Source organism: Opisthorchis viverrini (genome assembly GCF_000715545.1).
Source record: "Opisthorchis viverrini unplaced genomic scaffold opera_v5_73, whole genome shotgun sequence".
Classification (NCBI taxonomy): Eukaryota; Metazoa; Platyhelminthes; class Trematoda; order Opisthorchiida; family Opisthorchiidae; genus Opisthorchis; species Opisthorchis viverrini.
The window spans coordinates 1,067,706-1,080,614 of record NW_008751729.1 but is presented as its reverse complement, the minus strand read 5'-3'; the positions used below and the strand labels follow the sequence as shown (position 1 = coordinate 1,080,614).

At 45.5% G+C, this 12,909-nt stretch overlaps 1 protein-coding gene across 1 annotated transcript in view; it reads right to left on the bottom strand.

Annotated features, from left to right (window-relative positions):
• The window catches only part of T265_04434 (hypothetical protein), a gene marked incomplete at both ends in the record, with an annotated part of 50,100 nt that extends 44,554 nt beyond the window's left edge, over nt 1-5,546 (bottom strand). Inside the window, 4 exons of the mRNA XM_009169179.1 lie at nt 231-358; nt 1,219-1,294; nt 4,386-4,598; nt 5,221-5,546. Coding sequence (XP_009167443.1) covers nt 231-358; nt 1,219-1,294; nt 4,386-4,598; nt 5,221-5,512 — 709 coding nt within the window. The remainder of the gene's footprint in view (nt 1-230; nt 359-1,218; nt 1,295-4,385; nt 4,599-5,220) is intronic.
• Between the last annotated feature and the right edge of the window lie 7,363 nt (nt 5,547-12,909).

Below are 12,909 nucleotides of genomic sequence, written 5' to 3'. Positions count from 1 at the left end.
ATCGGTTCATCCGCAAGCATGAGGTTAGGGTTCGAGCCCACCCAGTCTTGCAGTAGCACTTTACACTTTGCAGGTGTGAAGCGCATACCAAACCGCGAGGCAGAATTATTTAGATTATTTAGTATTGCGATTATGAAAAGTTGAGCTACAACAAACAGGCTGACAAAAATACACGATACTTGAGAAAGACTATTTGAGCTCAACACATAAACACGGATAGGTCCACCTACCATCCATGCCTTCCAAACAACGAAAGATAAGCAGCAGATTGGTCCGTATCACGTTCACTGGTTCGTCTAAGCCTTCTACTCGCATGCTCTTACGAAAGTTGTTGAACGTTACCGTGAGGTCATTGAAACTGAACAGAGAAGACAAAAACAAAAGGTTACGACAGTGTTCAACCATTGCAATGAGGTAGTAGAGCCACAGGTCCCAAAACAATACACGCTCGAGGAAGAAGCACAACAGAGAACCGAACAAGATGATGGGAGATTTCGATAGCGGAAAATAGCAGCCTAGCGGCAAAAACAAATATGTTGAAACTTGAAGTAAGCAGTTTTCGGGAGCAGTATGAATGAACAGTAGATCTTACGTAGATACATGAACAATGCATTCTGAATCTTCTGAGAGGATGAGAGGGGGACGACTGAAACGACATCAGTAGTGATGCCTGGAGGCCAGCCGTTCCTGATAACCGAACATCACATCATCTGGACGAATGTGTCACGGACCAAACGAAGGCATGCCCTGATTGGTCAGAATGCCAGCCAATCCGAGTCGAGCATCTTTGACTGGACGCTTCTCGCCCCCTCACGGAAATTCTGGCACGACCTTGTGGGACACTCTGTGACTACCCTATAAATACAGTTGTAGTACTTTTCTTTTGTCTCCACAAACGGCTGCGTAGAGCTACCGTGCCTTTTGATACAACCATAGTGAGCGGAGCAGGAAGCCAAGGGACCGATACAGAGTTGCACTACTGTTCAGCAAGACACAAAAACTAATTAATACCCATGCCTTGTGAAAACAGAGCCATTACAATAGGATTTTGAAAGCAAAAGTTTCCTCGAGAACGCGAGTAACAACATCCAACATGGGAGTAGTTGTTCTATACCGATCAAGTGGCTGTTTCCTCCATCACCCTGCGGAAAATGTCACTTTTTAATGTTGATGGGTGATGGGGACAAAGAATTTTCAAACGAGAACTCCGAATCTCACTTGCTATTTTTGTAGAACTTCAGCAGAAACATCATTGGATTGAAATCCTTGTCGGTCAGTTGCACAGAGCCGGGAGCTGTCCAAATAACAAACGGGGAAAAGTGTTTCGGCATGCAGGCCATTTAAGGTAAAAAGCAAAAAAAAGTTGTATTATCATAGGATGGTTAAATGAAAAAGCATGCATCAAAAATGGCTCCGCGTTTTGTATCAATTCCTATACCCTTTCTCAGAAGCGGACTTGGAAAAACAGCTCAAGATGTTCTGCGTTCAGAGATCTAATAAACTTCCGCCGATTATGAGTAATACAGAGTAACTAGGGGGAACCGGGAGCTGTCCAAATAACAAACGGGGAAAAGTGTTTCGGCATGCAGGCCATTTAAGGTAAAAAGCAAAAAAAAGTTGTATTATCATAGGATGGTTAAATGAAAAAGCATGCATCAAAAATGGCTCCGCGTTTTGTATCAATTCCTATACCCTTTCTCAGAAGCGGACTTGGAAAAACAGCTCAAGATGTTCTGCGTTCAGAGATCTAATAAACTTCCGCCGATTATGAGTAATACAGAGTAACTAGGGGGAAAACAGCCCGTCGATGGGGGGCTTTCGCCTGCCGACAAACCTCCGCACGATAAGGAGAATCAAGGTGAATCAAAGTATTAGAAAATGTCGAAACGTTCACCTAAACATGCAACTAGTGAAAAAAGGTTCTGGAAAGTTAGACTGATATACGAAAAATGCATGTGACGCACCCTTGGTTCAGTAAAAAAGGAACGAAAACCAGGATTTGGTGAACAGATATCAGTGGTCCGTTTATTACCTGGTATGCAGACTGTGAGAAACAGTCTGATTAATGTTCCTTTCTGTGAACCCTATTGTGAGCTGAGCACGTTAAGGCGCACATAAAAGTGCTTTTTCCGTGCATTGATTTTCTCAGCAGGATCGATATTCATAGATGATCCGGTCTAAATATTCCCGAAAGCGTCTAAAAAGCAGGTGAGTGCATTCCATCAGGAATTAGACCTAGACGTTTGTAGAGTATGCAATGTAGCAGTTGGATTTCCTCACTTCCGTTCTAATTAGAGCTTTCAGATTTCCAACAGGACAGTCAAAGTGACCGTAATAGTTTTGATATAGTATGCACAGAACTTCTACAACACCACTGTGCGCTAAATGCCACCGGAGTAAAAATTCATTATAGGTCAGAAAACGTCCGACAGTAATTGATAGAAAAATGTACCTTCCTGGCGTGCTCACTAAATTGACTGTGTTTACTCCCAAATTAAAGTATAACCCATGATTCCTGTTCTCAGCTGGTCCACAGAAACAGTTACAAGAGACCTTGTCAAATTCATTGTTTTTTAGTGGGTGTTTATGTTCATGTCTATTTGCAGGGCAGTTCGGATTCCAAACGCTAGTTGCTCGGGCAGGAACGGCTGAGATATATCCGTGTTCCCAATGGCTCATCAGAAATCAGAATAGGTTATTTCTTTGAGGGGAAAATACTACTCCTAAACTGCTCATTAATGCGAAAACATGATTCAGCTGAGATTCAGGTGAGTATCCCGGTAGAACCAAATAGGTATTAAAACGAGTGTATTTGGAGAACGGATTACTGCTCAGTGTCATCGTGTAGGAATTACTTGTGAGTCTTTTAGTCTGACCTATTCACATGAATTTACCGACCACAGAAACGGAGGTCCAATCTAACAGATCCTCCCTTGTTAACTGGGCTATTGTGAATCTTCAGTGGAGCCCAGTCAAGCTCATCTACGCTACAACGACGGAAAGGTATAAGACAGATATTTCATCCTCGTCGGGAATCGGGAGTATCGCAAATTGCACGGAACTCTATAGAGATTCAAACTCGAGACCTCCCAGCTAGTAGTTGAACCTTAACCGTTAGGCCACAAGCGGTTGATCGATATTGTGGTTAAATCACACCAAGGCAGGATGTGGCCCAGCGCATCTTAAAACCACCGAATCCGCATCACGTGATCACGCCTTTGCGGGAACATATCGTCTGGATGTGAAAATAATACACTCGTTTACACACCAACTAGGTTTTCATAAGAGACTCTATTGAATCTCCCGTTTATGATATTCTTCAACAAAGACCGCCTCATGTTTCAGTTGACACGATATCCCAGATATCGCAGTATAGTTACATAAAGGAAACTACTCACAAGGTCGAAGAGTTTTCAACGTCCAGATTTCGCTTCCATCCTTAATGGACATCACTACTTTCTGTTTCTGATTACATAAACTATAACTTTCCACCGAGTCAACATTTGTTTTATCGCCTTTTAGTCAGCTGAAGGCTCGCCCACATGTTCATGTGTTTTAAGTGCGCAAGAAGTCGGAAAATTTGTTGAAAATGCCTGACTCTCAAATGCAAAGGCATGGTTTACATGCGGGATATACGCGGTCCTCAACGACTTTCTCTTAGCACTGTTATACGCTTTCCGGCAAACTCCTTGAGCCATAACCGGGGAAGTTGACCAGAGAATTATTCACCTAGGTTTTCGACCAAGCGTATTTTATTGCAATGCATCCACTGACCACTACGGAATCNACCTTCCTTTTGGATAGTGCCAGTGGGGACAAAGACCATAGGCACTGTGCAGCAGCACAAATTGAATCCGCGGAAATCACACATATTGCACGCAGTCCACAGGTGGTCATCTGCTGGATCAGCGCAGTGGCTTAAAAGGGTTTCACGACAGCTCAAAACGCAGCAAGATCCCTGAAAACTTTTGAACACACTGTATTAAAATTAATCATAAATTCAAAGTAGTGAGGCTTCGAATGATTTGTTGAAAATTGAAAAGTATTAAGTCGCACGAAAACAGACATAATAAGAAGCCGGTAACGTGAAATACGGCATGACGCTTCATTTCCCTTACACAGTGATATACCAATCTGGAGCTGAAAAGCAAAATCAAGAACTGGCACATAGGGAACAGCATTCCGTGAGGGTTAGATCGGTGCCCAAGCAGAAAATGACATTTTTAGTCCAATAAACTATGGAGGTTGGAGGAAAACACATCATAGAATCTAATATCTAGTTAGTCGTTTAGTCGAGGAATTTTAGTTGGCTTTGGATAAGCAAAGTCTGATCTAAGTCTAGACGCCTCAACATGGTTATATCGATCACGCAGAAAAATACCTACCTGGATAGATGCTGCGCAGAGCAGAGTCTGAAAGCGGTATATTGATGCGGGTCAGTTCCGACATCGGAAGCCCAGTCGAAGGATCCAGATCTCCGCTGGAAACGGGAGCTGTTCCAGGTGCACCACCGGAGCTGCCTCCACTTCCGTGTTCATAAATTGCTGGACAATGTCGACGTTCATCTAGAGGCCAGTAAGGCACCGAAGTTTGTGGGCCTACAATTAGACAAGTAAAGGGAGAAGGAACTCATTCACTCGGAGGCGCAAATTTCCTATGGGACACAAGAACGTGAATGATATCCAAATGCTCTATGAACACAGGTTACGCTGTTCAGGCCGTGTACTTCGTATGCCAGAGGACCGTGTATGGCGGTCAGCCTATGATTTGGCAACGATGCCACGAAATTCTAGTCAACTGGCGCGTTCGTACCTACCAAACAAACAGAACCATTTGACATCATTAGGTGATTGGGCCATCACCTCCAACGCGTTGCTCCTATTCCTTTATTCTCTTTATCCTCGGTGAACGAATCCGTAGTAGCTGGAGCCAGTGAAATGCGACACACGGCTTTTTAAATGGAAAAATTAACTGAACTGAACTGCCGGCCATCAGACGACCTTCTACATACGCCGAGACTACCAACTGTTTAGTCGTGTAATTCATTCACCATGAAGGAGCCATGATTTGGTTACCAAGCTGAATGCTTTTCGTTGTTACCTAATATACTCTAATATGACGTTTGTCATGCTGTATTGTATTGTTTCGGGCCGTGAAAATTAGGACGAAGGTTAATGATTGACATTCAGCCTTCCAAATGTAGTAGTAGCGGAAACTTACCGACACTACGTTCGGCCGACTGATGATAACTGACAGAAGCAGTACCAAACTTGTCGTTGTTTGTGACGACGACAATTTCAAGCTCTCCTTCTCCCAAGGGTGTGATCGCCGTTATCCGACTAGGTGAAAACCATTGGGCAGTCGGCCCGACATCTATTTGATTGATGAATACATGCGTGAGATCATTGGCTGTTTGTCCCAGATTTTCACCGCGAATCGTTAATTTTGTCCCTGGCGTGCCTTCGTTAGGCGAAATGCCTGTGACGTGTGGTGCAGGGCCACCAGCTTTCATTATTTTGTGTTTGTGTTAAGAAACAACGTTCGCTGAAATCAAAAGAACATAAAATCGGTTACAATTAAAATACCCCACCACCTTCCTACAGTTGAGCGCCTTTTCCATCATCGAATGTCAGATGTTAATAACATTGTTTTCATTCCCAAACATCCACTCGGAATATAAAGACAGGGAAAACTTCCACGCCTCGAAAGCACATCTTGGCAGAATGTACACGCGAGTGACCGGCTACTTTACGTATGCTTTTTTCTGACTAGTAGCGGTTGGTGACCGTCTGTTGGGTTATTTATCGTGGTATCTCGCCTAGTATTTTTATGGTCTATGGAAAACAGCTTGGCCTCAGTTCTTTTGGTAAACTCCAAACGACAAGAAGCCTCAAGTCGTTTTACATGGACGGCGATAAACACAGCATAACTACATATCGAGCAGTCACACCGATGTCCGTCCAAGGGATAACCATGGTGAAGGGGCTAAATGGACCTAAACCTCATATAGAAAACAACGCCCCGGGAGGATTTATCTGTGTCCAACAGTTCATGGCTTAGAAACACGCTGCTGATGTTAAAGAGCCGATGGCGGTCAGCTGGCCAAGACACTTATATAGACGCTGTTGTTCGACGTCAGTAGAAGGTTCACTCAGTTGCGTTGCAACATCTTCCTTGCCCTTGTCTAAGAAACCCACTCACCCACTTCATTCTAAACATCGAGTCAACGGAAGACGGGCAGTGGTGGGTGCAGAACTTTCTGAACAACTATCAGTGAAAACCACGCTGCTCAACCATCATAAAAGCTACAGCAAAATGGCACGATGCCTACTGACGATACATTCATGCCCTGCCAAGTGTTACTGTCTTGTGTTCAGTCAGTACAAGGATGCTACATACGAACGGTTCAAACCGTTCTGCACCGAACTTCTGTGCAGATGTCTTTCTCAGACATGACTTCCTGGGGTTACATAATAAAGTTGAAATTCAATTCGGTGACCAACAAGTCATCCTAACTCTATGTGGCGTAGCATCAGCAAAACTGGAATCTCCATCTTTATTCACTAATCTTGCTGCGAATTACAAACCGATCGCCACTAAATCTCGGCGTCATACACCGCAAGACGAACAATTCATACTAACTGAAGCGGACCGAATGCTTACCGATGGCAGTAATCAAAGCATTGAATTCCCCGTGGATAGCACAGATGCTTGTAACGCGCAATACGAATCACAAGAGGCGTATGGTGAGAGAATACAGTCAGATAATCAACCGCTCCGCCTACCTTGACGCTTATCCTTTACCAAGACTGAATCAAATGATTGAAACCATCGCACGCATGCGCCCTATAAGAGAACTCCCAGTTCCACAGGACGGGAAATGGCAACAAAGGGCCATTGGTCTGTTCGCCTACTATTCACAGTGGATACCGGCATTTTCTGACAAAATCCATCCACTGGTTAAAAACAAAATATTTCCGAACAGCATTTGAGAACCTTAATCACGAATTAGAGAATGTGATGGTCATTACTGTCGACTACAACATACCTCTCGTCGTCGAAACTGATGCGTCTGACATCGCTATTAGTGCATCCCTGAGCTAGGGTAGCTGGCCGGTCGCCTTTTTCTCCAGGACCTTGAGTACGAACGAGGAAAGTCGTTCGCACTCACGCATACAATCTGCGCAACAAGGGGCGTAGACGACTCCACGTAACTACCACAGCTTTTATTTTTTTTACACTCGTTCGCCGCAAAAGTACACACATTCCGAAGTGTCAGTGTGCCACAGCACATGAGCGAAAATGTGAGAGTAGCCAGAAAATCAAGTACGCACCATTGGATCTAATTCCGGGCAATGGTGAAAAGTGTCCTAAGTCAGGTACAGTTTGGATCCCAGTTCCGGAAGTTGTAACATACATAGAGCTAGTTTTCGGCTCCTACCTCGATGTGTTCGCCAAGCTATCCGCCGACATCTCGACAGTAGTTTCCAACCCATATTCAGTGCCCAAAAACAAGATCGCCTAAGTGTCCAGTAATTTAGCACCTTGCAGAAATGTCCGAGCCATCATAGTTAGTGCTGCATTCGCATTGTACTAATGAACCTTGTTCCCCAAATTTTACTCGCACAATACGTTGGTGACGCTCTATAGGCACTGTTGGTCACAGCCTATTATCATTCCATACTCGAATGGTCCACACTTCACACAGACTGAAAAGCGCACCACATATCGAAGCATTGTACATTCATCCCTCGGCAACAAACATATGCATCTTCGGAACTTTGAAACCCGTGGTGCTTAAGCAGCTTGCTAGGTATGACAATGATAACCCTTCAGCCTTTAACCTTTTGGTGTACGGCTGCCATACCATACGAAGGAAACACGACAGCTGAGGTACTGTAAGGTTGCCTAATTCTAGACATCTTGCCCTCAGACAGGAGCAGTCTAGTGTGGGTTCGGAATATGGACGTCTGGTTAGTCAGTCCGCGCCCTAACCACTGAGCTATCGCGACCTCTTCCCCAGATACATTCCTCAGTCAGTTCGAGTGTGGCTCCATTGCGATAGTATGTCCGCGTTGCCTGACCAATAAAGTACTCTCACTTTGCACTTAAGTGAAAAACCCAACCCGAAACGACGGCCACAAATATCTTCAGCTTGTAAAAGGTAACTTGTGCTCTGTTCGTACAATCACAAAGCAGTATCATGACGTCACTGTCTTCCAAGCCTCTAAGGAACTATCCTGGGAATAGCTCAACACCACCGTGCACGGATGTATAGGAAATTTTCTTGATGGCAGTGGAGCATCAGTGTTTCGGATTATGATGTTTTGTTGTTATCGATAAAGGATTGGAATGGAATTGGGATTGATGGGTAGCCTGAAAATAGTAAACGCGAGGGCAGTTCAGCGAGACTCAAAACTGCACAAGTGTACGCTCTCATACGGTACCAAGCATGTCGACGGATGTTAACAAAACACATTTGCCATGGAATAGCTCAATAAGATAGTTCTGATCCAAAGGTCAAAATCCCTTTTGACGTCAGTGCGATTTGGTATGCACGTTACACCCCTTAAAATGCAAAGTGCTGTTACATAAACAGGCATTTCGGCTTTCATGTGCTGCATCTTGACGAGAACCATTCAACTAGTTGGACCTTATCATACCAGGACTAGCCTGAACTAAAGCCGTCACCTTGAAATGATGGTCGGGCTTGAGTACTGCAATATACCTCACTCCCTGCGCCCTCGGGTTAGGCCAACCCCCTGTAATCGAGCAGGTCACACTATTGAGTCATCAACTCCGGGCAGGATCTCCAAAGAAAACCCTACTAACCGCTGCCTCACGGACCAGACTTTTGAGTTAGAGGCTCAAGATAAGGTATCTCAACAAAACCTTTATCCTTGGCCTGGGTAACCGGGAAGTATTCTTTGCCCGCAGAGTTCTTTACCCACCAGTGTTCGCCCCCAACTCTTTCGTATCACACAAGCAAACGTTGCCGGGTCATTTGACTGTCAGTTATCTGGCCGGTACACCCCGCTGCCTATTAACAATGAACAAAACAACATCCTATTAAACCCATGAGATCCTTTACACATAGGAGATTTCAACGTCCGTACTCTATGCTAAATTAGCAAACAGGGAATGTTCATTGAGATCCTGAACTCCCTTAAAATTGATGTATGCTGTGTCCTCGAAACACGCACACAAGACACAAGCGTGGTTATATATCTCAAAACGCCCAGGTCGAACTCAGCTCTCTGACATTTCCCCCTCAGTGTGTCCGGTGATTCAGAAGCGCTGACTCGTGGAATAAATTGCGTGGGAGTTGCACTCAGCCGTAGAGCTGAATGCGCCTTCCTAGATTGCATTCTAGTGAACAGTCGTCCAGTCATTCAGTTCAATCAAGCTCAATGCCTCGACAAAAAAAGGATGCTTGGTTATGGTGTATACTTCTGCTCCAATGGACTGTGATTCTGATGCTGGGAGAGGTATTTTCTATCGAGAGTTATCCGGGCTCATTCGTTGAGCGAGAAGCACTGATACTGTGATCCTTGAGGGTGATATGAATGCCCAAGTCGATAGTCTGAGCTCTTTAGAATCACATCTGACCGGTCAACCTGGAGTTCATGATCGTTGCACTAACAGCAGGCATCGGCTACACGAGTTGTGTGCCGATCATGAACTGTTTCTGGTTAGCACAAACTTTCATAACATTGTACTGGTAGCGAGCACGTGGATGAAGCATGGAAAAATGTGGAGGGAGTTATGCTAGTGACGTTTGGTGGTGTCTGCCCAACTTCTCCAATATAGATGACCACTGGATATCGTCGAGGTCGCTAGTCCTGATTGATACCAGGCAACCAGCACGATGGCGTACCCAAATACCTCAAACGCCAAACAGTAAAGAGCCTGAGGAGCCTAAGAGCTTTGATGAGCATCGAAAGCCCGGGAGACGGAAAAGTTTTTGTTACCGGAAACAGCCATGCCCTATATCACCTGATATGATCAACTGGTCTGTAAAACGATAAATGAAAAAGGCAGCTCATTAATTCACTCCCAAAAAGACCGACTGGAAGGATGGGCCGAATATTTCGATAAACAGTTTAGCTAGCCTCCTGCGAGACAGCCTCTGGAAACAGTACAGGCTGTTGAGTGGAACGAAAACCCTCATCACCAGCCAGAGGGAGAAATAACACGGAAGCCCCGTACTGAAACGTGGTGAGGCACCAGGGCCAGATAGTCTGTATCCAACCCTCTTTAAAGGTGGAGAATCCCTGGTGACCAACCTGACAAAAATTATTCACTCGACATAAAGTTAAGAGAAAGTGTCTGCAGACTGAGGCACATCGATAAATATTCCTATCCTCAAAAAGGGTACGGGGAGCAGTGTGAAATTCATCATGGCACCAGCCTGGTAGCTGCAGCACCGAAGGTGCTCTTCGGTCCTATCCTTCGAAGGTTGACCGAGCACAGGGACAGACATCCGTGAAAACCAAGCAAGGTTCGGTTCTGCAGGAGGACGCGTCGATAGCATTTTCGCCCCACGACAGATTCCGGAACAGCGACCCGACTTCCAGCGACCAACAATAGTTGTCCTCCTTGACTTGGAAGCTGCCTTTGACTCTGTGAACCGTTAGACAGTTCGGTAATTTCTGTGGAGCGAAGGTATCCCCCATACATTCTTAGCCCTCCTCAGGTCGCTGTACTCCAACCTCAGTGGACGTGCGAAGGTTTACGGGAAGGTCTCACTTGAGTTCACCACATCAAGTGGTATCATGCAAGGCGTACCTCTTTCACTTTTCCTCTTCAAGTTCCTCATTGACACCACTATGCAAGATTCACTACCAGCCTCTAGGGCCTTTGGGTGGAGGTTCTCCCGGGGCATTTGCCGAGTACGCAGACAACATAGGCCTTCTTGGGTCTGACACCATTGTAGTGCAGACGACATGAAACAATCCAAACAATTCCGCCTCACGGTTTGGCATGCGCTCCACAGCTGCAGTGTAAAGTGCTGCTGCAAGGCTGGGTGGGCTCGAATTCTAACCTCACGATTGCGGACGAAGGAGTAGACAAATTGGTCTGTCCGGGAAGCTGTATCAGTCCCAGCGGTCTAACCAAAGACAATATTTCCATCCGGATCGGGAAGTCTAGATCAGCTTTCGTGAACATGCATCAATTGTGGCGTGAGCATGACATCCGCTTGTCGGCCGACGGTCGAATTTACAATGCTGCGGTGCGCTCCACATTATCGGGTCAGAAAGCATGACATCCGCTTGTCGGCCGACGGTCGAATTTACAATGCTGCGGTGCGCTCCACATTATTGTACGGGTCAGAAACCCGGCCACTGCGCTATGAACCGTACAAAGCACCTCCGTGTTTTACCATCCATGTCTTCGAAGCATTGCTCGATATCGCATGTGCAATCCACTCAGTGGGACGTACCGACGCCCCAGGAAAGCTGCTGAAGGTGTGGCATTATCCAATCACTCGCGATATTGAGAAGCATCGAGTAAATTAGGAAGATTTATCGAACATCGGAATTTGAAGCAAACGCCACAGTCCCTTCCGTATATATTCAGATGTAGGCTTTTGTACCTTAGTCATCATCACCACCATCATCGATAGCATGATATCTGTGTAGAAGAGGAACATGCTTAGGGATGAGCCTATCACAACTATTCGGGGGTACCTACACCTTCAGACACACACAGATAACCTGGACTGTAACTGACGAGAATGCTATTGACCAACTAGATGTCATATTTTGTAGCATCGATAAAAATGCACATGAAGGGCCACGTGAACCCAATCGTGGAAAACAATTCCCACAGGCTCTCGCGCCACTCCCTCCAATTCTTCTTTAATGTCGTGATCACTGAAACAATCAGCGTTCAGCTGTAGCGCCCTTCCGGTGCCTAGCTGACATGCTACCCGAAGGTTGCACGAGGGCTGGGATACTGCCAGGTTGCCCAAGCCTAGACAGGGGAAGTCGAGTGGCGGAGGTCGGATTCGAACCGCGGACCTTCTGGCCAGTAAATTCGCGCTCTTATAACTTGGACCATTTCGCCCCTGAAACAATCAGACGAACGCTGGAAGGTCTTCAAATTTTCAAACAGCCTCTGACGAAACATTGTCGATCTGGAATATGCAGACGTTATCGTTCGCGTCTTCGAGGAGGAGAATGTTCAGTTGTTTTTAAACGAACTGTCCAAAGTCATCCCGTCCTTAGGTGTGCACTACGGACCCACAAAGTGTAAGGTTATGCTCCTGGACATACACTCGAGGTTGTGGGGCGTTTTAGGTATCTTAAAAGTAATTCTGATTATAATTCTGATTATAGGGTGACAGGTGAGGTCAGTACACGAATCTGCAAGGCTCGGATAATTTTACTAATTTGAAACACCTGAGGCGTCAAAGCGCTGTCTCTCAATTTCAACGGACGTGTGCATCAGGCCACAGTACGGGCCGTTTTATTGTATGTGTAGTGAAGGTTACGCTTTACTGCTATTTCCATTAATTCACTTTCACTTGTCATTCCAGCCTATACTGTGCTTATATGTTGAATAAAGCCTATCCTTAGGCGAAGTCTTCTCATTCTACTCAACGGATCAATAATCGATTAACTAAGTCATCGACTCCCACTACAAATACCTCTTGCTATTCTTGGATCCCGTCATCACGTACCTTCGTAAGAAAACGTAGAATAAACGACGAGTGCGGTTACAATGAGGTCAAGCTAATTCCGCCGTGATCGCCACTCACTGTGAGCACCTTTTGAAAATGAAAAAAATCGTTCAGGTCTAACACCCTTCTGGTGCCTAGCTGCTATGTCATGCGAAGGAGGCACGGGAGTAGGGATACTGCCGGGTTGCCCAAGCCTAGACAGGGGAAGTTGAGAGGCAGAGGTT